Source organism: Cataglyphis hispanica, chromosome 5 (assembly GCF_021464435.1).
Source record: "Cataglyphis hispanica isolate Lineage 1 chromosome 5, ULB_Chis1_1.0, whole genome shotgun sequence".
NCBI lineage: Eukaryota > Metazoa > Arthropoda > Insecta > Hymenoptera > Formicidae > Cataglyphis > Cataglyphis hispanica.
Genome location: NC_065958.1, coordinates 3,784,713 through 3,811,141, shown reverse-complemented (window position 1 = coordinate 3,811,141; position 26,429 = coordinate 3,784,713). Strand labels below are relative to the sequence as shown.

At 35.6% G+C, this 26,429-nt stretch overlaps 1 protein-coding gene across 3 annotated transcripts in view; it reads right to left on the bottom strand.

The window, feature by feature from the left end:
* The window catches only part of LOC126849658 (puratrophin-1-like), a 261,721-nt gene that overhangs the window by 107,750 nt on the left and 127,542 nt on the right, over positions 1 to 26,429 (bottom strand). For all 3 annotated transcript variants that reach the window (XM_050591699.1, XM_050591698.1, XM_050591697.1), the window contains exons 3-5: positions 24,228 to 24,440; positions 22,603 to 23,593; positions 3,886 to 3,975 (exon numbers count right to left, since the gene is read on the bottom strand). In XM_050591699.1, coding sequence (XP_050447656.1) covers positions 3,886 to 3,975; positions 22,603 to 23,593; positions 24,228 to 24,440 — 1,294 coding nt within the window. The remainder of the gene's footprint in view (positions 1 to 3,885; positions 3,976 to 22,602; positions 23,594 to 24,227; positions 24,441 to 26,429) is intronic.

Below are 26,429 nucleotides of genomic sequence, written 5' to 3'. Positions count from 1 at the left end.
TAATTGAGTCTCGACGAATGTCCGTGCCAACGAGCTCGGTAATTCAAACCATCTCGCACATCAATTCGATTTAATCACACGCGATGGTGAATTAGAACGAGATAGCGAAATTTATCACGCGCGTGATTCTCGCTTGAAAATTCTCCCCTTCCAATCCGTGACAAGAACGGCGATAAAAAAATACGAGATGTCGCCAAAGAGACCGTCATCGCACTCGTGGGACTTGTTAGCGCTCTCCAATCTCCGACTCTCTCTCTCCAAGTGCTTGAACTTCGGCCGCGGTCGTTTGTCGTATTTGCACTTCTTTGTCCGGCGGGCGTAAACGCGACTCGATGCAGCATCTACTGCGCTTCCTCTTCCTGTTCGTCCCGCCTCTTTTAGGCGACCGCGCGCGGCACAGCATCTTCAGCCAGCTAATCGACGACAAAACGGCAGCTTCGCCAACTACGGGATTACAGTTAGGTACTCGGTGATCTCCCTAGCTAGGAATCCACATGGGAAGAGAAAAGAAAACGATGGGGAGAAAGAAGGGGATATAACGAGAGGATCTTCAATTGCTTCAAGAGAACGCCGAGAATCAATGACGAGGAAGCAGAAGCATGTACGGATGACGTATCGAGATTCATATCATGCGATACTAAGAGATTTGTAATACTAGACAATGTCTCAAAAATGTATAGATATTCCTGCAGCTGTCAACACTAATATTTTTTACTAATATTGCGAATTCGCAAAATTATCAAAATAATCAAACATTTTTTCGCAGCATGAATATATAGTAATGATTGAATTCTAATATATCCCTTAATCACATTTCGTTTTTAATATTAAAAGTCTTGTAATTTTATGTTACATATTTCCAAACTATCAAAATTACAAAAAAAAAAAATATTTCTTTATTACTTGTATCTAAACAAATAAATTTCTCAATTCAAACTTTCAATGTTATCAATTACTATACATTAATTGATTATTTCGAGGATAAATAGGCTAGCTACATTATGCACATACAATCTTCGTGTCCTATGTATTTCTTCGAATAAATTGCAATAGCACAATATTACCTAAAAGACCGAATTTACATTTCTTTCTAGACAGACAGTGCATTTCCGACGGATTATCAATGGACTTTCTCGTGAAACCCTACATTCTCATCGCACATCATACCGGCATTAGGGAGGAATCGTACATGCAATATAGACATGCAGACATTAAAGTGTAAAAGCTGAGCGACGTGAAATGGTCGGAAAATCTCGCAAAGATTACTCGAGATGGGTTGGAAACTTAGCCGCGAGGCAGCTCCAACAAGATCCCACGAAACTAAAACGTTGCGCTTTGTTGCAATCAAGCTGCGAAATGGAGGAAGTGAGCCCGACCAGATGAGGATAACACCGCGAGCATCGAGCCGTTCAAGGCAGAATCGATGACTGAAGAAAGAGAAGCAGGAGAAGCTTAACGAGACACGCGAGAAACTACCACCAGCAAAGACATAAATAGGTACCGGAATGTATGAAGATACGTGGGTCGCGCGAATCAAAGTATAGTCATCGATGCTCATATAAGAATATGTGTTAACGAATTTGTGCCATTTATTCTGACGAATTGTCCGCAATAAAAAAATTGAATCGTGCAAAAACACATGTAATATTATTCCATTATTTTTTAATATAATATTACTTTAAAATGTCGAAGAGTGTTGTATATTATTGTTTAAAGAATTAATTTTACTCTATATGTATCTTATTTTTTTACCATTTTTTTTAATTATGTAAAATTATGCTATTTTCAATAATTTGCTTTTCTGCTTTTAAAGAAATTTAATTCATTCATTGCATTCTCTCATGAATCATTGAGGATCAAAAGTAAAAACGTGTAAATTCACTTAAATTTACTTATGGAAAGCTGATAAAAAGCACCGTAAAAAGTCTATATTTTATTATAATTAAAATTTTTACTGTTTAACGCATGCCGGAATACATTGGCTTGTCGTCCATCGACTCTTCCTGCCCGTATACTGGTCAGTTAATCGACGACAAAGCAGCAGCTTCGCCAACTACGGGATACAGTTAGACATCCGTGAATCCGGCCAGCTGAGCGAGTCAGGAGGTTGAGCGGAAGAAGGGACGAGGTAGAACACGAAGCTCGAAGGGAGCACGAACATTGTGAGGCGGTACTGGGAGATAGGAAAAGGTAGCGGGAAGAGTGTATATGAGATAATACACGGAAGAGTGTACGGTACATGTGTGAGATGTAGACAAACAGGGAGCAGCATTTAGAAGAGAGATAGATAAAGAAAAAGGAAGAAGGGACTATTGGCCCTTTCACGAGAAAAGCCAGTTAAATGGACGAATGCACGAGAACACGAAGGCGTGTGAATTGAGCATGTAACTCATGTTCGAATAAATGGATAGTTAACATTAATGTTGCTGCGAGGGGTCTCTCCTTATAATCGAGACACAAAAGAGTCGCGCATATCCCACACTCGGTTGTAATTAAAGCGGCCGAGAGTGCGCTTTTCCCTTTCACCCGTTGCAGAACACTGTGTCTCGTAAGACGTGACTATTACACGAACAATGTCGATGTCGAAAACACCGAAAAAGTGGTGGATTTACTCGATTTAAAGCAAAATTCGATAAAGTGATTTCCTTCTTCGTAGTATCGAAAATATATTACATATTGCTTTCAATCAATCTTTGCAGATAAATATCATCTTCCATCTCTTATCACGAGATAATATTACGTTAACCGTTGTGCTGCTAAGTCGAATACTAGAATATTATTCGTTTGACAGCAGATCTCGCAATTGATCGCTAATGTAAAATTTTATTCGTAAAATGTAAAATTTTAATTCGAATATATCATTTACGTCATTTACATCGATATATATATATAAGTGTATTTCGGCAAAAAATTCTTTTTGTCTCACTTAATTTTCTGCTTTCTGAAATATACACGCCCATTTAAAAGCTTTTAAACGATCATTATATATTTTCTATAATAATTTAAAACACATACATACAAAGCGTGTGTTTCGTGACGCAAACGCTCGCGGGTTAATCTTCGGTCAGACTCCTCAAGTACCGTCCAACGACTACCTTCTTCCTGCCGTGCGCTAATCGACGACAGAGAGTAACAACTGCGCCAACTACGGGAATACAGTTAGACATCCGCGGATCTGGCCAGCTGAGCCTCGCAGAAAGGGAGAGAAAGGGACAAAGCGGGATGAAAGGCAAGGAGAGCGAATGGTCGAGAGAATGGCGTATACTCGAGAAGGCAGAATCGTAGAAGGGAGAGAAGGAAGAGGATCTGCTCTCCGGAGAGAAGTATCCGCCGGTACTCCAAGTACGTAAATAGATGCACGAGCAAAAGATGCGGAGGCGTGTGAATCAACTGAGCTTAAGAGCCCTACGTGGTGGGTGTGTCCTAGCTTCCGCATACTCCTACGCGGTCACCGCGTGTTGTTATCTTCTGCAACGCGACACGAGAGTCGCGTGTATAAGCGAAGGTTTCTGCCATTGCGTATCTCTATGTAGAGCACTACAACGCGAGACAAAGGCTTACGACAAAAGCGCAGTCCGGCCATCGCGTACCAGAAGCATTTTTAAAGATGAAAATCCATGAGCGTTATTTCATTTTTAAATTTTACAGAGATGTCTTTAAATCAGCGCGACTTTTACTTGTGTGGATGTAGATCTCAGATAAATATTTGATATTTCAAGATTTATCGTAAAAAAATTAAGATTATAATTTTAAATTTTTCCTTTTTCTTGACCGAAGTTTCGACAATTTATTCTATGATTTATCTTGTCGAATTTTGATTATATTTATCGCATATCTTTTTCTTATATATATTTCTTAAAAAGAATTTAATATTTTAAAACTTACCGGGAAGTGACAGGCCACATGTGAGAACGCGTTCCGGCAAGTCGTGAATAGTCCTCGGTAATGCTACTTCGTCGATTCGCTTTTTGGTTCCTGAAACAAGAACACGAAGAATTTTATAACATTTCCGCATTTTCGATAACAAGGATATTGAATTTTAATTTGACAATTAAATTCTGAATACCAGCATAAGCATACACACATATAGCAATCGATAATTTATGGATGATGACCGGAATCTAAACAAATTTCAATGGAAATTTCATTCAAGTTTATCTATTCCGATTTACTAACAAAATCGAGAAACTCCCTCTCTTTTAATAAGTTGAAAATTAATGATTAATTAATGGCAAAATGTTTTTCTAATTTTAGAATTCAATCAAATTTTTTAATGTCATTGTCTGGGCAATTGCCATTAGCGTGTTTCTATATATTTCTTTTTTAAATTGTAAAAATATATTAATATCAGACATATAAAATGTATGTGACTCAAAAAAAGAGGTTTTATTTTTTTTTTTTTTTGTTACAAAACTTTGCTTTAACTAATTTGAATTTTTATTGGACGTTACTAACTTATTTGACAAATCTGCAGACTTTCTATAACTTCAATCTTTTTAGAAAAAACTTAGTCTTTTTATAAAAAAAAAAGAACTGATTGGAAAAAATTTTGGTGTTTTATAAAAAGACTAAATCTTTTTGTAAAAAATCTGATTTCGCAGAAAAAAAATTGCACAATATATTTATAATTGATTTATAATTAAATTAAATATTAAATATAAAAATGTTAAGCAATTAAATTATTTAATTTTATAACAATACTTTAATTTTATAATAATAATCGATATTTCAATTTCTTCTACTAACAAACATGCATGTCACGCTGTGCGCGCGCGCGCGCGCGCTATTAAAGAAAAACATACATCTGTACAGTGAATAATACCAGCTTGCTTCATCGAACCATTAAATACGTTTCTCCGATTAATATCCGTTTTACAAGATACATAGATCGATCGTAGTGCGCGCTCGCTACCGAAACGAAGCTCATTTGTCGATTAATCGTGATGGAAACGCACGTGTATCGATGGCACGATGACGGACACGTACATATGTACACACATGACGCACGTGCAAAAACGAAACTCGGACTGTGCCAGTCCGCGAGCTTGACCTTTGGTTGAAAGGCCCCCTCTCTAATTCCACCTTTTAACCCTCATCACCTCCTGCCATGGGGATTGGCGAAGGTAAAACGGCGAAATGCGCGCGTATGTACTCATCTCTTCGAGCGTATGCATCGCGATGCATCTCGCGCTCTCGACCAAGCACTTTCTACCTCCGAGACTAATACCTCGAATAATATGTATCTCACGTCGGCAGTTTTAAATAGCGTTACTACTGCGAGTAGCAAGGCGCGAATACCGAACGTCTCATTCATGACGGCGCAGAAATAATCGAAAGTAAGCGAGCATGAGCGGCGTCTCTCTCTCTCTCTCGTCAAAGCATTCACTTATGCAAAGATCTTGAGGAAAATATAATCAGCCGTACATCTCAACGTTGATTAGTTCGCCTTTTCTCTACTCTACTCTCTCTCTCTCTCTCTCTCTCTCTCTCTCTCTCTCTCTCTCTCTCTCTCTCTCTCTCTCTTTTTCTGTCTTCTAGAGATTGGCGTAATCACGATTCCGACGTAATTAGCACTGATATTAATAATGCATTATTAAAATAAGTGATTCTCCGTAAAACGCGTAGAAAAAGTTTATCATTTACACCTATGGACATTTAGTGGCGATCGTTAAACCGGTTACGGTAAGTTTTTCCGGGAAATACCGTAAATCCCGCAACGACGGCGATCGTGCCCGGGCATTATATTGGGAAGCTCTGTACTCTTCGCGCTAATCGTCGGCCACGCGACACGCTGCGTGCATCCAATTAGCGAGCACTATTTGCGCACGGTTATTAAGCGATTATAAGATGTTTCCCCGCTAATTGCACGTTCGAACAGTCTCTCGCGACGGCGCAATTTTATCGCACGTTCCCGCGGTTATCAAGTAAATTGATCCGCCGCGAAATCAAAACGTCGCGATTGCCGTCCGCGATTTTGTCCGCAAAAACTGCATTGAATAAACTAATAAAAGTATGATCAATTAGTGCCACGCAAAACGCGCGTGGACTTCATTTCATTTGCAACATGCAACATGCAAATGAAATAAGTTGTGTCATGGGCGCGGTTTCTGAAATTGTTGACAAACTGTCAGCAAAATTTACGATCAGAGTTTGAGATTTTGTTAAAATAAATTCCATTTAAAATTAATTAAAGTGTAAGATCATTTTACTTATTTGCATTTCTGAATAAGCTTAAATCGCAAAATTTTTTTAATTATCCAATTATTTATATTTCAGTAACTTGTGTCTCGATATTCTTAAATTATTAATTTTTTTTTTAATTCTCATAATACAGAAAAAAATATAATTTCTAAGATAATACAACATACATGTATGTATAATATAATAATTATCATATATAAAATTTATTGAAGAATTCTTTAATATTGATAATTATTATACATATAATGAATTCTTTAGATTGTTTAAAAAGTAATTTCGAAATATGTAATCATTGATTCTATGAGACGAAGATAGATATCCCGAACAAACAACATAATAAAACATTCACTAAAGCGTTGAAACTAAATGGGGAACAATTCCAATCAATCGTCATGACGTTATACTAACTACTCATGCATATCACCGCGGCAATTACTGGAGAATCCGCAATGACTGGCTATCTATCCTCGTATGGCTATCTATACCGGAATTACTCTACCGTAGATTGTATTCAATCGACAATCAATAACTAATATTCTTTTTTTCGCATAACTGAATGACAACGAGCCCGTTATCGACATTCTGCATTGGAAGTACAATCGAACATTTATCCTTATATTTGTGAAATGACGATGACTGGCGCGACACGTGACCCAGTTTAGCTACCAGGTGCATTCCCGCAAGGCTGTATTCGTGTATGTATAGTTCGGAGGAAAGAATAACCTCGCGAATGCAGTTTGTGGTATGTCGGCAGCTTTAGCGAGATTCGCATGCAAATTTTCACGCTCGGACTCATTACGCGGAGGAATGTTGAGTCGAGGAGAGAGGGAAACGGTAGAGTGTTAATTACGCAGTTAATGACATCGATGAGCGCGTGCATTTCATGAGACAATGAGCCTAATATATCAGCACCATCAAAAACCTGCATGTCGACGCAACAGTGAAAACGAAGACAGCCGCGTTAAGGTGCGCCCGCAAAAAAAAGAAAAAAAAAAAAAAACGCGATTATCGGTAATTTATCGACGACAGTTCTCCGAAGAACTCGTCGATCATTCCGACGGGCCGATGGGACTACAAAGAAAAAAAATGTGTGCACAGAACCTCCTCTCCTCTGCTTTCTTTCTCCGCTTTATCGTCTGCTTATGCAGAAGATCGCGAAGAAGGACAGTCATCTGACTAAATACGAAATATTCATCACGCTCTAATCTTCGAATCAATGGTCGATTATTTATATAATGATATGCTCTTTGTATATGAAATAATCATCTTTTATAAATGTGTAGGGAAATTTATTTGTCGACATTTCTTTTATATATATATATATATATATATATATATATATATATATATATGTATATGTATATATATACACACACACACACACATATATATTCCCTATAATTTTCCATTACTTGGAATGTTCGGAATAATTAGACATTCGTAACTTATCTACAGAAAATCAAAAATAAAGAGAATATATTAATTCCGATTTTTAATATCTCTATATTTTATATATTTATTTCTGGATTGTTGATTAAAATATATTGTTTCATTCAAATTTATCAATAGTATTACCAATTAGTTTTGTAAAAATTATATTAACTAAATAAATCAAGTGTTATCATCGAGACATGTTACGTACATGATTCTGTGTATGTTCCGATAATGATAAAAAAATTATGTACATCATGCTCTTATCTAAAATAACAATAACGATTAATGTACCCTTTCTACTATAGTTGATTACAATATAAAATACTGCTCCCCTATCTCTGAATTAACGGAAGTCTATATCATTTTATTTCTCGCGATAGGAACTTCCGTTAGGGCAAGTGCAGTTAGTGTACATTATTATTATTATTTCATCAATCAAATCATAAATTACGTTCGATTATACATTTATCCATTTTCTTAAGATATAACATAGCGGCGATATGTGAGCAATTGAAAAAATAGTGATGTTTTCCTTGAATTTTCATGATACATAAGTGCGTCGCCTCTTTCGCCTATATATAAACATATTTATTTAACATGATATATAAAGAGAGAGACAGAAAGAGTTACATGTGGGAATATTATCGTAGTAACCACCCCTAACAATTATGAATTAAGTTAATCGCCGATAATAATTATAATTAAAAAGAATTCACGTCTCAGAGTAATAAGCAAGACGCCTATAGATCAGTAGATATTATTTATGCAAATTGCGTTTAGCTACCTACCGTCGCGAATCTGCCGCTGCACTTTCGCTTTATTCAGACAGGGTTTCTAATTTTTTTGTGGCTGTCAAAACGGACAAGATTTCAAATTCATTGCAGATAATCCGCGCTAACAAATCGCCGCTGATCGATACAACGTCGCGTGGAATTGCCGGTTATCACGCGAGGAAAACAGCTGATGAGACCAACCGCCTCCGTTTGGAGATAATGCGCCTTCTTTGTTCGATACGGAAAGTACACCGACGAAGAAACGATCGAGAGACACGCGATTCTATTAGAACCATAATTTACAGTAAACAAATTTATACGCGAACGAGAAGCGGATATTTCGAGCGCGGGATTTCGCGGAAGAGAACACAGCATCACGCGAAAGACTAGCGCGCAAAGCAGTAAACGTCCAAGTGATTTGCGATAGAAAATCGCAATTATTATTATGGTAAAAGCGATTAAAAGATTTATATTACACGTGTAAATCAGGTATTAAATTAAAAGCTGTCATATCATATAACTTCCGCTCGCTTTAATTTCTTTTGGTACAGATGTGTTATGTAATTTACAGAAAACTATGGGAAGACAAAAAATTATAGATTATAGTTTATAATAGATAAATGTCAATGGACATAATCATGTGTATAAACGACACATCTAAAATAATTATCGAAACAAGTGAAATATAATGTAATAGAAAGAAAAAATTTTCTGGCATCTCAATGCGTATTATTGGAAAATTCATAATTCACTTGAGCAAACGAGCTTTGTGTGAGCTTCCTTCTCTTAAATCTGAGATCATTGACAAATGAAGAGAAAAAGGGAAAAAAAAGAGAGAAATAAAGTATAGGGGCGATGTAATGAGAAGATAAGATAAAAAAAACTAATTATGTGTAAATTATCTTAATAATACAACCGCACTGAAGTCTAATAATAAAAGCGTGACTTGACGTCAAACTGATAATTATTACCTCCAAGATAGCATTATTTCCCACCACTTAAGCAGATTAATCACATTAGCGTTGGGTCAGTTAATTCCAGTTTTTAGCCTTTAACTTCCACGCGATTCGACGTGCGCTAGCACGCGACTTAACGTCGTATTTTATAGCGCGAAAGCGTGTTGAAGCGACGCGTGAGAATTTTATTTAGCCGCCTTTCTTCAAGCAAATCAGCCGACGGTTATCGCGATACGCGATAATTAGAAGTAGAAGATTGAAAAACGGCGTAACAAAATCCGTCCGCCAGTTTTTACGCGTCGCGCGCGAGGAAAGTGTAACGGCCGGTTTTTCGTTTTTTATTCTTTAACTTGGCTGTGTGCGCAGTGTGTCCCTAATCGCTTCATTTTATACGGTACTCCGTTCTTCGCACGCGACCAATCTACCTCAGGATCAATCAGACTCCAGACCGGTCCAATGCACGGGAACGGAAGAGCATTCGTCGTACTCGGTCTCGTTTCGCCCGCGGTGGATGCTCTTGTATTTGGGTTAATGCATCTTAACGCATCAAGTCCGAAACCACTCCCACTATCATAAATCTTCGTCCACCGATTTATTGTCGCTGTACTAGACACAGTGTATCATCTTGCGAATGGTCCCAACGCGGGATTGTTGTCAGACCCGAGGCAAGCATTACTCACTAAATCATTCACTGTAAATGCTTTATTCTACTTTATATTGCCAAGATTTTTTAATTAACATTCATTTATAAATATACAATTCTTCTTTCTTTTTTAAGATTACTTTCTCCACGGAATATATGAAAAATTTATATAAGCGTGAATAATAAAAGTTCATTACATGCATAGGTCAACGAATACAGATCAGCAACAGATCGCGACTTATCACGATTCTTTAAAGATTTTATGGCGCGTTCTGCTTGTCATGGATTTACTAAGGAAATAAATAAAATAGATCAACGAGTGGCGAAAATCAGGTTGCTATCGACAATATTATTTTTGACGTAAAATATTATTTCTTTTTAGGATGTATGTTTAAATTAAATAATAATCGTCTCATGCTTACATTAAATTTTAAAACACAAATATTCGCGTAAAGCCTGATAAAATACATAATATTATTTTAAAATAAAATATTCTATAATATATGGATTCTGTCCTTATATTTATTACTGGCAGATTTATTTCAAAATGTGTAATTTATCCAAATTTCACAATCAACATATTTAATTAAATTTGCAATTATTCAATTATAATACTTTATTATATACGTAAGAAATATTTATAATAAACTGAATATTTTTAAGTGTCATTCGTTTTCTATCCACTTTTTTTCTTATTCACTTTAATCTACATAAACTGTTATTATTATCGAAGAGTTATTATATTTGATGAGTTTCGATTAGTGCTGATATAAAAGCAAATGAATATGTGCTTGGGATTGCATGGTATGTATTACAGTATACAGTGCATTATATATTCTTTGAAGTCTCTCAAATGTCACGTCTCGGTCGTCTAAGAATTCTTAGAGTTTAATACTCTTCGTAAGTTCATCTTCGACGGCAGTACGAACCTATTTACGGAGATGAAACTGCCTCTATTAGCATAAAGCGATAGGTGTCGCGGGCAGACGACTCGATTGACTTGTAAGTAAAGGTTGATTGGATACCCTCGCTTTACGATGTGCCGTTTGCAATTTAAACGTTTCTATTCGCGACGTGTTGTGGTCTGGCGCAATGTTTTCCGCGTACCTATGATCTCACAACATTTTCTCGCTGTTTTTTTTTTTGTTCCAAATCACGACAATGTACAAGAACAAGACCGCCGACAAAACATTTAAACATTAGAAAAATCTTAGCAAATGTTTTGATCATCGACGCAAATAGACACGATCGTATATCGCGTAAAATTAATGCGCAAAAAATTTGCTTGAAATAAGAATTATAGACAGTTCATTCGAAATAAAAAAAATATTTATAATTATATTGTAATTTATATAAGTATAATAATATCTGATAATCAAAACAAATTTTGTTATAATATTATTATTCTGTTGAAAACTATCTATCTTGGATTATGCTATATATTGCAGATAATAAAACTGTCAACATCCAGGAATTTTAACATAAGAATTATCACAGTGCAACACACATTTTTTTTTTTTGCGTAATATGTATAATTATTAAAACTAAATAAAAAATTGTTTAGAAACAAAATTTTTACATTTAAACATTTACATTTTAAATATTTTATCTACATTTATTTTGAATCATTAATCAACCAATTCATAACTTCCATAATTAAAATGTATTGCATTTTTTCTCGCGTCTAATTTATACAATATAATTATTCTTGACAAGAAATAGAAGAAGATCAAAAAATTTCCAACTAGTAAATAATAAATTAAATAAATGATAGATTACTTACTCTAAGTGAGAGCCTCTTCCTCTTCTCCTTTTTTGTTCACTCTTTGTTCTTTCGCGACATTCGCACGACACTCGTGAAAACGCGGTTAGGTTAGGAATTACGATCACGCACATAACTAATCAACAAAATACCATGATTACGCGACGTTTTACACGACACTCCCGTTAATCGCACAATTTTATTCTACTACGGCGAGAAAAAAAAACAATTCAAAAACTACGACTCGATTGATACTCGAAAATCACGCGGTTAAATTCACGCATTGTCGCTGTGACACGATATTACTTGTAATAAATTGAATTTATATAATACACGATCGATAAATATGATGTTGTAACAATTTCATTTTAATTAAACGTAATTAACTTAAAGTCAACTTGGATTGTACGTATCTACGACGTATCCGAAAAATACTGACCGAGAAAATAAATCGACTTATCCCGATATTGCGTACAACGCAAGTCAAGTTAATTACTAACACAAGGAATATCCCCAGAAAATATCGAAAATCGAAATTTAATATTGCAAACGTAAGCATAATCCGATGAAATGCACGGTGAAATTATTCATTAATACGCGTGTATATATTTTTTCGTTACTCGAATTAAAAAACCGTCACCGAGATGCTTTCATCATTTTAAGATATGAGCACATATTATCTTTCCCTTGAAAAATAACCGATTATATAGATTCGTAATCGCGCTACTAACCGTACTAATAATCGTAAGAAATATTCGCATTCGGAAAAGTAATATAACGTATCACGCGGAGCGCAACGTACCTCGCTGCCTGCTTACTCGAGTCTCGCAGGGTGAGTGACAAGAACACGACGATACATAAACACTAGCGCGCTATTGTTTGTGCGCGGCCTTGCTGCCTGCTCGCTCGAGTCCTGTGATCACTGTGACGTATACAAGGTCGTATAAACAATAGCGCTGAAATTTACGTACCGCTGTATTCATGTCATTCGTATTATCATCGTGTTAATCGCTCTCCGTGCGACGTTACATTACTCTTTAGAATAAAAATATTTCTTACAATTATTACAATTAGTGATTACGAAAATCTCTTGTGCCTTGGATATCTACATGCTTGCAATATTAAATTTTGATAAAGATCATGTCTTAAAAGTTGAATAAAAAGTTGTTCGACTCACGTAGTATTTTGCGCAATGTAGATATAGTCGACTTACGTAGTTTCTCAATCGATATTTTTCGGTTATTACCGGAAACAGGTACAATGTGGATCGATTGTGAGTAAAGTAATAAATGATTAATTAAAAGAGACAATTGTTATAGTAATTATCTCTTTCAATCGCGTACCACAAAAATGTAATGTTTGTTTATCATTGTAATTTGTCAAAATTCGTAGTTTGCGATATATATTCGATCGAAATCAGTCATTATAGATAGTCGGCAATTCTAACTATATCTTCAAGCGCAATATTTATTTATTTTCGCGGCTAATATTTTATTAACATTAATTATTTATATTTTTATCTATTTATATAATTATAATAGCAAAATATAAAACTGCCATAAGATGTGAGCGTATATATTCATTTCAAAAACAGAAGTAAAATATTGTCACAGCGACACTAATATGTGAATTAATCGCGTGATATTTTTTTGAATTGTTTTTTTCGTTCCAACATAATAAAATTGCGTGTCGCGTGTGATTAACGGGAGTGTCGTGCAAAATGTCGCGTAATCATTGTATATTGTTGATTAATACGTGCGCAATTATAATTAACCTGTGTGTTTTCACGAAAGTCGTGCGAATATCGTAAAGGAACAATAAAAAATGAAGAAAAGAAAAGGAGGAGTCCAAGAATTGCAACGGCAAGTGTCGACGGCAAAGTGAGTAACCTATATAATTCATTTACTTTACTTATTGTTAGTTGCAAAATTAATTGTTCGTTTATCTCCGCGGTAATAATATATTTTACATAATTAATGTATGTGACGTGTGTGTGTGTGTGTGTAATATTTCAACGTTGCTGAAGCTATAATTATTTAAATTATTTATTAAGAACTGCAAAAAACGAAAGAAATAATTGCAAATATTTATTTTGGAAAGTATACTTGTCCATTTAAAATATGTTGCAATATATACATGTTACAATATATTTTATCAAAAAAATTGTTTGTAAAAAAATAAGTAAATTAATTTAAATAATATAAGTAAATTAATTAATTAATTATTTTCTCGCGTACATGTGAACAAAATAATTTCTGTCAAAAAACGTCATTCACCGTAAAAAATCTTATTCAATGATAATATATAATAATTAATAGCTTCACACTTGTAATCACTGCATTTAATTAATATCTTTTAAAACGCATAAAATAATCGATCGGTAATAAAAATTTGTTTATTATTTCTAGATATACGTTTTAATTAAAATAAAATGAATATATCTCTATTTAAATCTTTTGAATAAAACATGGTCTTTATACGATAGTCGTGCGCATAATTTGTTAAACAGTTACTTAGAAAATTATGATAAACGATGTTCTCTTGTCAAATCTGGTAAATCAGATACTATAGCTCGTTGGGTGATCTTAATCTTTTAGTCTGTACATTTTCTTGGAGTTTGCGATTTCCTTTTTGCATCTCTTCATGATTCTATTGCCATAGAAATTCGCCGTATGTATTAGAAACTGTGTACGATCCTTATACGGAGTTCAGTCTTATATATTGTGGCATAATTGAATAAAACGTTATTGTGTTTTTCACATATTTCGCCGTATAAAGCCTAATGTGAAACGCATGAAACATCACAAATAAATAAATATTGCAACTTAAATTGTTGCCTACAAATAAGATATTTATCTTGTGAAAGTAATGCATGAAATTAATTTCAAAAATTTTTTGGATATAAATATATAAATATTTTTTAACTAATTATATTTCTTTCTATAAAAATCAATTATTTTCTGAAAATCGGTTCATGCTAATTTTTTTACATGTAAATATGTAAATATATATAATATTAATTTATTATTTTTAAGAAAATCTCTGTAAATATTGTTTATCGCTTAATAATGATTAAAATATGTAGTCTATATGCACATAGAAAATATAGCGCAGCAATTAAATTAATTCTCGGTACAATCTTCTCTTGAATTTGACTGATTTATCTCGCGAAAAATCTTACTGTGCATTATTTTCCATTCGAAAATACCGACAATGAAATCTGGCGCAACCGGCTGCTAACGGAAGTAATTAATGTCACAAATGGAAACTGGAAACGATCTATTCAATAGTTGGCTTCCAAGCTTGAGAATCTCTCTGCACGTTGATTTCTTCGTAACAATTTACTAAATAATCTTCCTCTGCAAATATAGAGAGACTAATTACCGTATAAACTTACATGTAATTTTCTAATCACATTCCTAATTTGTCTAAGATTACAGATCTTATAATCAATGAGCACAATTTTCCATATTTTTTCGTTTGTTTAGATCTTATAATAACTGTTTTATCGTTGAACCAAAACTCGATCTCAACTGATTTAATGCGTAAATCTTAGATTTCGCAATTAAGTTTTAAGAATATTTTCCAGATAAGTTTTCCTTATATCTCGCTTAAATAGTTAATTTACTTGCATACATAAATTTGTTCACATTTATATGAAAACAATTGTCGGACGCGATATGCATATAATATATATAATTGAACAAGAAAAATTATAAAATTATGTTAGGCTTTGACGTCATATATAGAAAAATCCCGCGCTGAATATTAACTATATAACATTTCACCCTATTCGTAAACGCTGTAAACTTTTTTTACATGTGCACATTACGGCTGATGCCACCACTTCAATCAGGTAAGAGATTTTTTTTGTGCAAAAAAAACCTCGCACACACACACACACACACACACACACACACACACATAGGAGGCCGCGTATTAATAAGAGGAAGCGTCTAATGGACTTCCGCTGCGTTGTTCTTTATTTTCTATAGTATACGCGGCGTTTGTAAATAACATCATAGCGTAATGAGCCGTGTAATGTGGCGGCATTTATTCGGCTCGTTGAAGATCGCTTTATTCACGGTCGGATCAAAAGATCCATCGGCGGCAGCGCTACCAGATTTTGCGATGTCGTGTGTGATGGTAATTTGATCACTATCTGCATTATGATTAATAGCGACAACTTCCCTTTCCACGATCCAGGATGCGCTTTGACAATTGATGATAAATTGGGAATTTTGTGAAAGCAGACAAAACAGTAATAAGTAATCAGACTTGACATAAAAAAAAATTTCAAAAATTGTCAAAAATTTTAGAATTGTATAAAATAAATTTTTCTAAATCATATTTCGCATTATCCCAAGAAAAGAAGTGTAGAAATGACTATTTCTATACATTGATTTTTTATATACTATTAATGTTAGCATACGTAATGCTTTATTAGTGTTAGCCTACATAAAGTTTTAAATTTTAAAATATACATCAAATTATTTTTGTTTAATATCTTCCTTACGTGAAAATGACTTTAAAAATACGAGACTTTTATATATCTTTTTTTTTTATGTCAAATTTTTGAATTAAAACAATGACAAGTCATGTATCTAAGATTAATTTAAGAATTAAATTTTTCAATTAATAATTGCAATTTCCAAAGTTTACGATCGGCAATAATCTCATCAAAACCATCACACGTTAACATTTCAAAAGACGACGTTTACAGCAAATGAATGCCGCAAAGCGAAGCTTATTCAGCTCAATCATCGTCGACAAGCATAATGAAACTCGGAATTAATCCAATTGTCTTGCAACGTAATTGAATTGTGTAAGAAACGAAAAATCGATAACCGCCCCCGATAGGCAAAGTACAGCCTCGGGCAAACAGTTGGCAATCATTCTGTTAGTTCGTGCAAACAAGCAATACCGCGGGATTCGATGCGATGAGTGTAATCGGCAAGGATTGTACGGATTGTCCGAACGAATGATGATTCGCTTTCTCGTTCTACACCCAATGCGATATAGCACGTTGAACGGCCGCGCCGCGCCACGAGAGGTGAACAGCCTCCATTGTGGAAGCCGCTTGATTCCTGCTTAAGTAGATATGATTGAGGGCCGCAGTGGGGACGATCAATGAACTACTAAGTGTATAGCCGGCCCGTGTGCCCGGGAGACGTTCAATCAAGCCGCGCTCAACACGGGTCGCTCGTCTACTCCGAAACACTTCAATCCGATCGGAAAACTTTCAAATATGCACGACGGCAATGCAGAAGCTCGCAGCGATACGTCACGATTCGCTATTTATTCTCCTTATCCCCGTAAGCGCGGTCGTGTTACGAAAAATGCCACAAGTCGCGATCAAGTAAAGTAGAAGAGATCAAAATTAAAATGTAAGAAGTAAAATTATTCACGTTTCCAAATATTGCAAATAAAATCATAATAAATATTTATAATGAAACAATTGCTAAATGAAGTTTCATATATTGTTATTAATTTTGATGTAAGGTGTATCCGTTAATATTTCTTTTAACAAAAAATATAAATTTTAATAGAGACAAATATAATTCCGACGCAATATATATTTTTAACAGAAATATATATTTCATAAAAGAAGCAATTTTTTATCTGAGCAAATAGTGGGATCAATGAATTAATAATAAGATTATCAGTGAATAATAAAAAAAGAAACTTTTAAACATCGATGGCTTCGACGACACCGACATTCTCTCGCAAGAAGAAAAAGCGTGAGAATGGTCGGCCATTCGATAAGTATATCTCGATAACAAGTCTCATAAAATTTACTAGCTTTCACATGCCTCCGACATCGAGCAATAAAATTCCGCGATGGAGCGCGAGAAACAATAAAGTGGACGAACTAAGTTGCATCTTAAGTAGTTTCTCTTTAGAATATAATAATCCGCCGCAAAAAAACGACGCTACATCGATATCAGCTGATCGTTGACACTTATTTATATTTCATGCTATTTCTCGCTTTCGCGCGAGAACCTTTGACTCTAATCATGCCACGGAGAGCGCGTTGCTCAGCAATTATAATTACCGTTATTGCAAAAGCAGGTTTCCATGAAATTAAATTCATTTAGCTAATTGATAAGACTCATTTTAACTAATTTTAATCATCAAATGAAATTGACCGGTTGACTGTTTTTCAGCTAGATATTTTAAGTTTAAAATATAAACGTAAATAATAAACAATGAAAGTAAATCAGTATAATATCTTGTTGTAAACGAAAGAAAAAAGAATACTATCTTCCATTTATTATTAATTTTATATTTTTATTAATGATTTCCGGAAAATTGTCAAGTTTTTAAAATAATTTAATTTTATATTTTTGTATAATTTGCATAACATTCAATATAATATAAAAAAAGATTAAAATATAAAATAATTTTAAATATTTTTATTAAATAAAATTTAAAGAATTTTTTAGCATATTCGTAATGTTCTCTCAGAAAGATCAGTTACATATAATATACGACAATATTTTTTATCATATATTATATTCACGTCTTAAGAAAATATAGAGGTGAATTAGACAATGAAGATACTAAGAAAAGATGGAGCAGTTTCTAGTGTTAAGAATGGAAGTTAAGAATCGCCTCGCTACTCATTGTTTTTTCTGCCGATATGCGTTGCGGTTATTGCCGTTGTTAAAGTCGATGATTTCCTTGGGTCGGTCACGATAACGCTAGATAACTCGCCACATTCATCCTGCTTGTCGACTGTCTGAGAATTAACCGCGATATGAGATCGGTTCTTGTCTCACGAAGAGCGACGCGTTGAAAGAATTTCCGTGAGTCGCGAATTTTTCCGTCTAGATTGAGAAAATGCGTATCATGGATAACCGTAGACTTAATTGAGCTTCGAGAGAGAGAGAGATATCTGCGAATAAAAACAGCTTCCAGAGAATTGTATACGTCGAACTGCGAGACAGAAACGCATGTCACGGCCCATCGAATAAGGTCGTCGAACTTACACAAGAAGGATGTGAAAATGTGAGAGTTTCCTAATAATCTCATAACATCAATCTCTGCCATTGTAGAAATTGCAAACCCCCAATAAATTCGCTATTGTAAACGGAAGTGAATAAAAAAAAAAAGTCATTTTATAAGGGCGATGAATTTTCTCGGAACGTCCATAGTAAATTTTTCCTTTTGCTTCTACGGTCTTCTCGTGCCTTCGAGATCGAAGGAAGCTAAATCGAATGCATTCCGCGTTGTCACGCGACGTAACTCATTTCCGATGGTATTCTCCTCTCTCACCCTCGCGCGTGGGCATTGGCGTTTATATCCCACAACGGGCAGATTATGTTCTGCGGCATGCCGACAAACCTGGGCGCGAAAACGAGTGGGTCGCGCCGACGAGACCGAGCTGCCGTCAATGAGATGTCCACATGCTAATGAACACGACAACCGGCGCAAAGTCATGTCCGATCGTATGGCGTGATGCGCCATAAGTGTAACCATGTCGGCCATGCAGGTTACGAAACGATGACAACAAAACAGACGTTTCGAGCGAGAATAAGAAGAACGACCGGTTCTCCGCACTTGATTATCGGATGCCAAAATAGAGATAGGGAAATACAGATGGAATTATTAATGCTATGCCGTTATTATTCACTATCACGACTGTCTTCATTTTCATCGATTATTTATTTTATTTACAAGCTTCGTGAAACATATTATATCTGTATACGAAAATTCTCATCACCTGATTCAAAAAGAAGAAAAACTTTTAACTAAAGCGGGAGAGAAATATATATTTTAATACATTCTTTTCAATAGTTTTAACTTATATTTTTTTATTTTTCTCGTCTGAAAAAAAAATTTTTTTTGCATTTGTTGTGACACAAAATTCAAAGTAATTATAACAAGAAATTTCCTAAACTAAATTGCTTCGATTGAAATAATTTGTCTTGTGTACTGAAATTCGAATCGTTATAAAATTTAATTTAATATTTTCGCAATTTCGTGAATTTGTTCAGTATCAATTTATTTACACAAAATCTAATTTTATTTAAAAGAAGCAAATTGCGAGAAGTCAATTATCCTATAAATGTATTTGATAAACATCATTCATAAATGTGTTTCAATTCCTCACAGCCAACTTTCTTTTTATTCAACGGCTTTTCTGTTTGCTCTCAACGCAGCAGAAAAATCGCCGCTTTGTTGCCGTATGTCATTAGCACGAATACTCATTGACGAGTTCGTTACTCCGTTCATTCACTGTCGGAGCAGGTCGCTCGCCTCTTGCACCGCGAACATAAACATCGCTGACACACGTCCGGCACACCAGCCGCAGAAAAGTCGCAGGAAACGTGTTCGAGCATATATACTGGAGCTGCCAATTGCAAGCCGTAACGGACGCGCGATTCGCTCGTAATAGTTCGCAACGGTTCGTGGTATTTGCGGTTCGCCGTTCCCGCGTGTGTATGTGGAGGGACTTAGGAAGCCGCCAACGAAAAAATAATTGTTACGATGATTACGCGCGTTTTACGCGAGTCATTCCTACAACGACGAGTAGAATCGACATTAACGTGGTATTGTAACATAATATTCTCGTTTTCTGCCCATAGAAGGAAGAGAAAATCTTGATCATTTGAAGTACTCAATTCATTTAATGACCATTTTGATGGAATAATAATTAACAGTATGAGAAGAATTATGTTTTTTATAACATAATGTTACGTTTCTTATAGAATCAAAAGTCTCGATCAAATTTTTTGTACTTTTTCATTTAAACTATCGTAATACATCATAGAAACATCAGAATTATTACTTCTAAGCAAATAATAGATTTATAAATTTTTTACTTCCATAAAAAACTAGTATTTAGTAAAAAAAAAAGTTTGAATTTAGTATGAGTAACTGCTGCCAATCATAGATGAAGTGATTTAAAAGATTGGTTTTCATGTTCATATAACTTCCCATATACTTCACTCGTAAAGTATACGAAACCGTTTTATTTTTAATATTTATTTGTTAAATCACGTTCTAAATTATATTAAAATGACAGTTCAAAATATGTCTATCAACTAATTGTAAAAAGGCAGTTATACTAAAAAGGCTCTAAGCTATATGTTTGAATAGGAACGAGAAAAGGATAGATTTAATAATTGAGAACGTTGGAGGCAAGGAAATCGAGAATCCACTTGTAAGGCAACAAAAATTACTGTGTGGTACTGTGTGAAATGTCACGCAACGGAAAGACGAATGCTGTAAGCTCACTTTTACGTCAACGCCGCCGACGTGGCGACGTTTCGGATAAAGGCTCTTGACTTTGCAAACCTGTCGGCGCGGCGGTTACCAAAGAGGCGCGCCGAGACGAGCGTGGGAGGACGCGAAAGGAGATCGGCAAGAAGAATCGCGAGAGACTTTAAAGTCCGGTCCGGCTCGGTCCGTCCGGGCCCGCGAGTGATTCGTTTGGCGAGTCCCACGACGAAAGATCGAGTGACAAGCGAACGCGCCGACAATTTGCATACTCGTCCGTTACAATTACGCCTGCGTCGCCGACGCGAGAATCATCGCTCGTTAACGATGCCCCGGGGAGACGGATTAAGCCCGGATTGTGACACATGACTTGAAAATTTACTGCATCCAGAGAAAGAGATAGATAGATAGATAGATAGATAGAGAGAGAGAGAGAGAGAGAGAGAGAGAGAGACAGAGACAGAAACAGATTCTCGGCCTGATTTAAGCAAGAAGCTTGCATGTTCCAACGCAATTTTAGAGTAAAATGGTAAATACCTTTTTTAAAAATTGATTAATAACTGTTAAAAGTAACAACAAAAAGTAAAATAAAATTCATTTAATTTTTATGACTTTGAATAAATTAGAGTGGAAAGACAATTGAGATACCGCAATAAACGTATAAACAAATTTTTTCCAAATCTATACATTTCTCGACATATATTGTTATCTATATCAATTAAAAAATCAATAATAATTGAAGTCTTTCCAAAATTAAAGTTTACAAAAAAAAAGTTATTTGTATTCTCAAAATATAATTGATTACATATATTAAATCGCTTATATATATCGTATTATCGCAGAATAAATTACAAATTAACATAGAAGGCTCTGTTAAACACACGTTCCGTTTTTTCAGTATTTTATTATTAGCAGGAAATATTTCTGTCATAAATTTTGTCGCAGCTTTCAGCCTGTAAAGGCATGTGTATTCGCATGTCACGCGAGCACATGCATATCGGAATATAACATCACTAGTACAACGATTCTATTCACACGCATTCGAGTCTCGCATTCGAGTCTCCGGAACTTTTTCACACCGCTACAAACGAAGTGCAAGCACGCCGATTCGGTGCACACAAGTAGCATTCGGATTTTTCAATAGACGGCATGACATGAAGTAGCCACTTTACAAGGTACGCCGCCTACGCTGTACTTCGAATTTCAAGTTCGGCGTGCGAGTGTTAGTGGTCGGTAAATCATAACATATGTACGCACACACATGCGTCCCTATATATAAGAGAGTTCATCGAATGCGAGCAGCTAAGCGTACTGGCTCGGCAAAAATCATTCGCGAGTTTTCATAAACCGCATATGCCCGATAAACGATCGTTCCGGAAATGAAACTTAAGGTTGTATCCGCGATCTCTACTCTCGTAAATCTCGATTATTCATTAACAAATCTACAGCTTAATAATTTATTTTTTTAAATAAAGATATTTGTAAGGAAGAAAAATATTTTCGGGTCATTATTTAAAAAACAGGCTTAAATAATTATTCTTATTATTTCACGTAAAATTTAACTTAAAGCAGAGCGTTCAAAGATTAAAAATATTGATAATTACTTACCAAATCCCATCCGCACTTCCTCCTCGTCGTCACTATCGATATGCTTGATTCCTGCCACTTCGAAGCTCTTCGCGGATTGTTCTTTCCGCAAGAAGGATACGGAGGAAGAGCAGTCACAGTTATCCTCGCCGATGCCACAACCGCAATCGTCGCCAGCGCATTTGCATCCTAAGAGCGGATCGTCCGTGTCTATGTTTCTACACGCCGGACAAGGGAACGTCATATCGTCGAGCGAGACCCTCTCGATCTTTCTCTCGACGGTGACAAGGAGACTGCCTATGTACGCCGGCAAATCCTCATCAGTGACATCACCCGGACCACCTACGTTCCGTAATCTGTCCTCGAGACCCTTCGGCGAATCATTAGCGCCGCTGTTTTGCCACATAATGCTTTCTTCAAACTGCAACGGGCTCTTCAGATCTTTCGGTGCGATCGATCTGCTGCGCGTTTCGCACCTGCTGCTCTCCTTCCATTTTTCCATCGCCGTAGAGGAGACGACATTGGCGCACCGCTTCACTTTGACGCGGCCCTCGTCGCCGCCACTGGGACTAGAGGAGTTCTTGGAATGCGCCCTGCAACTTGAACCTCGATCGAGTTTGCCATCGAGATCCTCCTTCCAAGCGTCGACGCTGGATGCGGACTTGGACTTCATCACCGTGTTGGTATGACCGGACTTGCTGATCGTGAGATTCTCACGACAAGATTGGTGCTCGAGCCTGTCGATCGATCTGGCCTCCTCTCGACGATGCTCGACGCTGCTGGTCTCGCGTGTCCTTGGACGCGCATCCTCGCGCGATCTTCGTCGCGGACGACCGGTGGCCTTCATCGCGCCAGAGGATTGCGCCCCGCCGAGACTCGAGCTCGCCGTGCTTGCTGACGAGTTCGGCTGACCCTTGTTCATCAATTCTCGCCAGTCCATGAACTCGTCCTCACGATCCCAACCTAAGATCCCCGGAGCCCTCATCGACGTAGTTCGCCAGACTACTGCTATCTGTAAACACAGTAGTATATAGCTTTGGTCTTAACTGCATTTTTACCCATTCGCAGAAGTTAAATATTTATCTAACCAAGAAAGTCTTGACTAAAAATTGTTTCAAATTTTAATTAAAAAAAAATTAATTCTTTTCCCATAATAAAAATATTAAAATAGCAACAGAGTTTCCATCAGAGTTTAAACTATTAATAATAAAAAATTTTCGCTAATTATACTAATTAGAAATACAAATAAATAAAATTTAGCTATAACTTATTATCGCGGTAAATTAGCTTGTTCGATACAATTCTAGAAAAAGAAAAACCATATAAGCGTGACAATGTCGTTTCAGCATTCTTAAAGAGATATGTCTTTTATTACTTGAGAGGGAGACTTAAACAGACATCTAATAACGCGAGTCCTATTACATGCTTATATCCGCATACGCGATGAATGGTTGGTATAATATTTATGCTGAAGATCAATCGCTCGGAAGGAACGCCAGGAATTCCGACCAAGTCTCCAAATCGGTCATTAAGACAAAGTTGTCGTAGTCTCGCGGCGATATCCATAGACCATCACTCGCGACGATCCTTTCGCGCCGACAAGGAAAGGGAGAAGGAGAAAAAGAACGAAAAAGAACGTGACTCACCTCAACGGTATTTTGCTCGGCGGCTTTACCGGCAGTCTTAACGCCGTTGACCGACGAGGTGGTTGCAGTTGTAGTTGCAGCAGACACGCTGCGTACGCAGAGGTAACATTCCCCGAGACGCAGCGCGGACGCTTCGAGCTCACCCAGATGCAGGATCAGACCACTGCCGCCTAACGTTAGGGGCCAGCCTTCGGGCACCACCGCCTCGTTTCCCTGTAATCAGATAAATGGATCACGTTATATCTCATTCCTTAATCAGCTTCATAGATGCTTTCGCGCTAAAGATCGTAATTTTCGTCATATAAGGATGGAGTTTCACTTCCGTACATGTAATTTTTATCGAATATTTTGTGCATAAGAAGCACTTCTTTTCTCTCGCAAATAAGAAAAGCATAAAAAAAAAAAATACAATTGAAAATAAAAAAGAAGAGCATATAATAGAAAATACAGTGCAAATGGAACTAAGAATCTCTGTAAATAAATTGCACACAAAAATGAAAATTACAACACAACGCACGTTAATCACGCTAATTACAGAATAATTTACGCTGTGCGGATACACCCAAAATTAAGAAAACGTGCAGTCAGCCACTGATTGTCCTTTTTACCTTTCTCTACTAAAAAACGCGCCCTGATGAGCAAGAACGCGAATCAAATTTAAGCGGAGTCAAAGCGTTTCGTATAGAACGAAAGAAGGTGCGGAATATTTCGCGCGGAATGTGTTAATGTCGGAGATTGGATCGTGAAATACATAATTTTGTACGTTAAGATGTTACAACATAGACTACAACAAATCAGATGTTGAATAGTTACATAGTTAAATCATAACGATACTTGAACATGTAATTTTAAATAAAATAACACAACAGCGTTTTTTTATATATAATTATTCTGAAAAATAAGTTTAGACATAAGCAAGATATCAAATTTTATTTTTAGCAAAGATATTAATCAGTTTGATTCTATTAAAATAAAATATCTAAAATACAAATATAAATAAAATGTAAATAAAAATAAACTACAACCAAATTTATCGTACAAAAGAAAAAATGAAGCTAATGAGCGATCTTTTCTATAACAATGCAACACGTTCGCAAATACATAACTGTCGGCAATATCAGAAGCGTTATCGCGATTTATTCCTAGGCCATCTCAATACATTGTAACGTTTAATTTAATATCCAGCCTCACGGCTCGTATCTTCTCATCTCGCAAGGAGAGAAGATCGCGCATCGAAGGTGCGAGACTCTCTCGGGACTTGCACCTTGCAATAACGCCTACATATGTCGGCTCGTGACTACGTGGCTCGTGTAAGTAATTAGATGGTAGGATAGTGCAAATAAAGGGCGCTAAACGAATGCATATAGTATACTTCGTGTTTGCAATTAAAAGAGCGTAGTAAATGGAACAAACTCGTTTGATTATCCGCGATTTTCATTATCGAGACTGAAAGAGGCGGACGCGTGACTGCATTCCGCGGCAAAATAAAATTTTACCAAATAAAGTTAGTCAACTTAAGATTTTCTTCTCTCTCTCTCTCTCGATGACGAATCTCATCGGATCATCAATGCAAAATTAATTAACTTGTGACAAAATAATACTGGTAATAATAATGATCGCGTAATTTAGGTTTAAGAATTAGATATTGTTTAATATATTTGACTTTTTCATATACATACATATATATATATATATATATATATATATATATATATATAACGTTTGACTTTTTGTCTATTAGATAAATACAATATGTAACATTACTTTTACTTTTAAATATTTATTATAAACATTTATTTTAAACATTTATAGTTCACAGAAAATATTTTTGATTTTAAATTACAATATAAATAGATAAATTGTTATTTTGCTTATTGCTCTTTTTCAAATAATTCAAATGATAACGACACAAATAAAAAAATATAGCAACTTAATCTGGAACTAACGGATAGAGAGCACTAAGTATAATCGAAGAAACTTTTATACACCTGGTATTGATTCTTCTATTTCATTAAAGCGGACATGTGTATCGTGACTCGTACTATGAATTGTGATGTACAAGAACACGAGGGAACAGAAATTGCCTCAGTTACTAGGTATTTTCAATTATGAAAAGTATATGCAGGCGAGTAAGTTTATTATAGGTAGGTAGTTAAAAGTTTTTCAAAGACATAACAAATAATGATACACACACACACACAC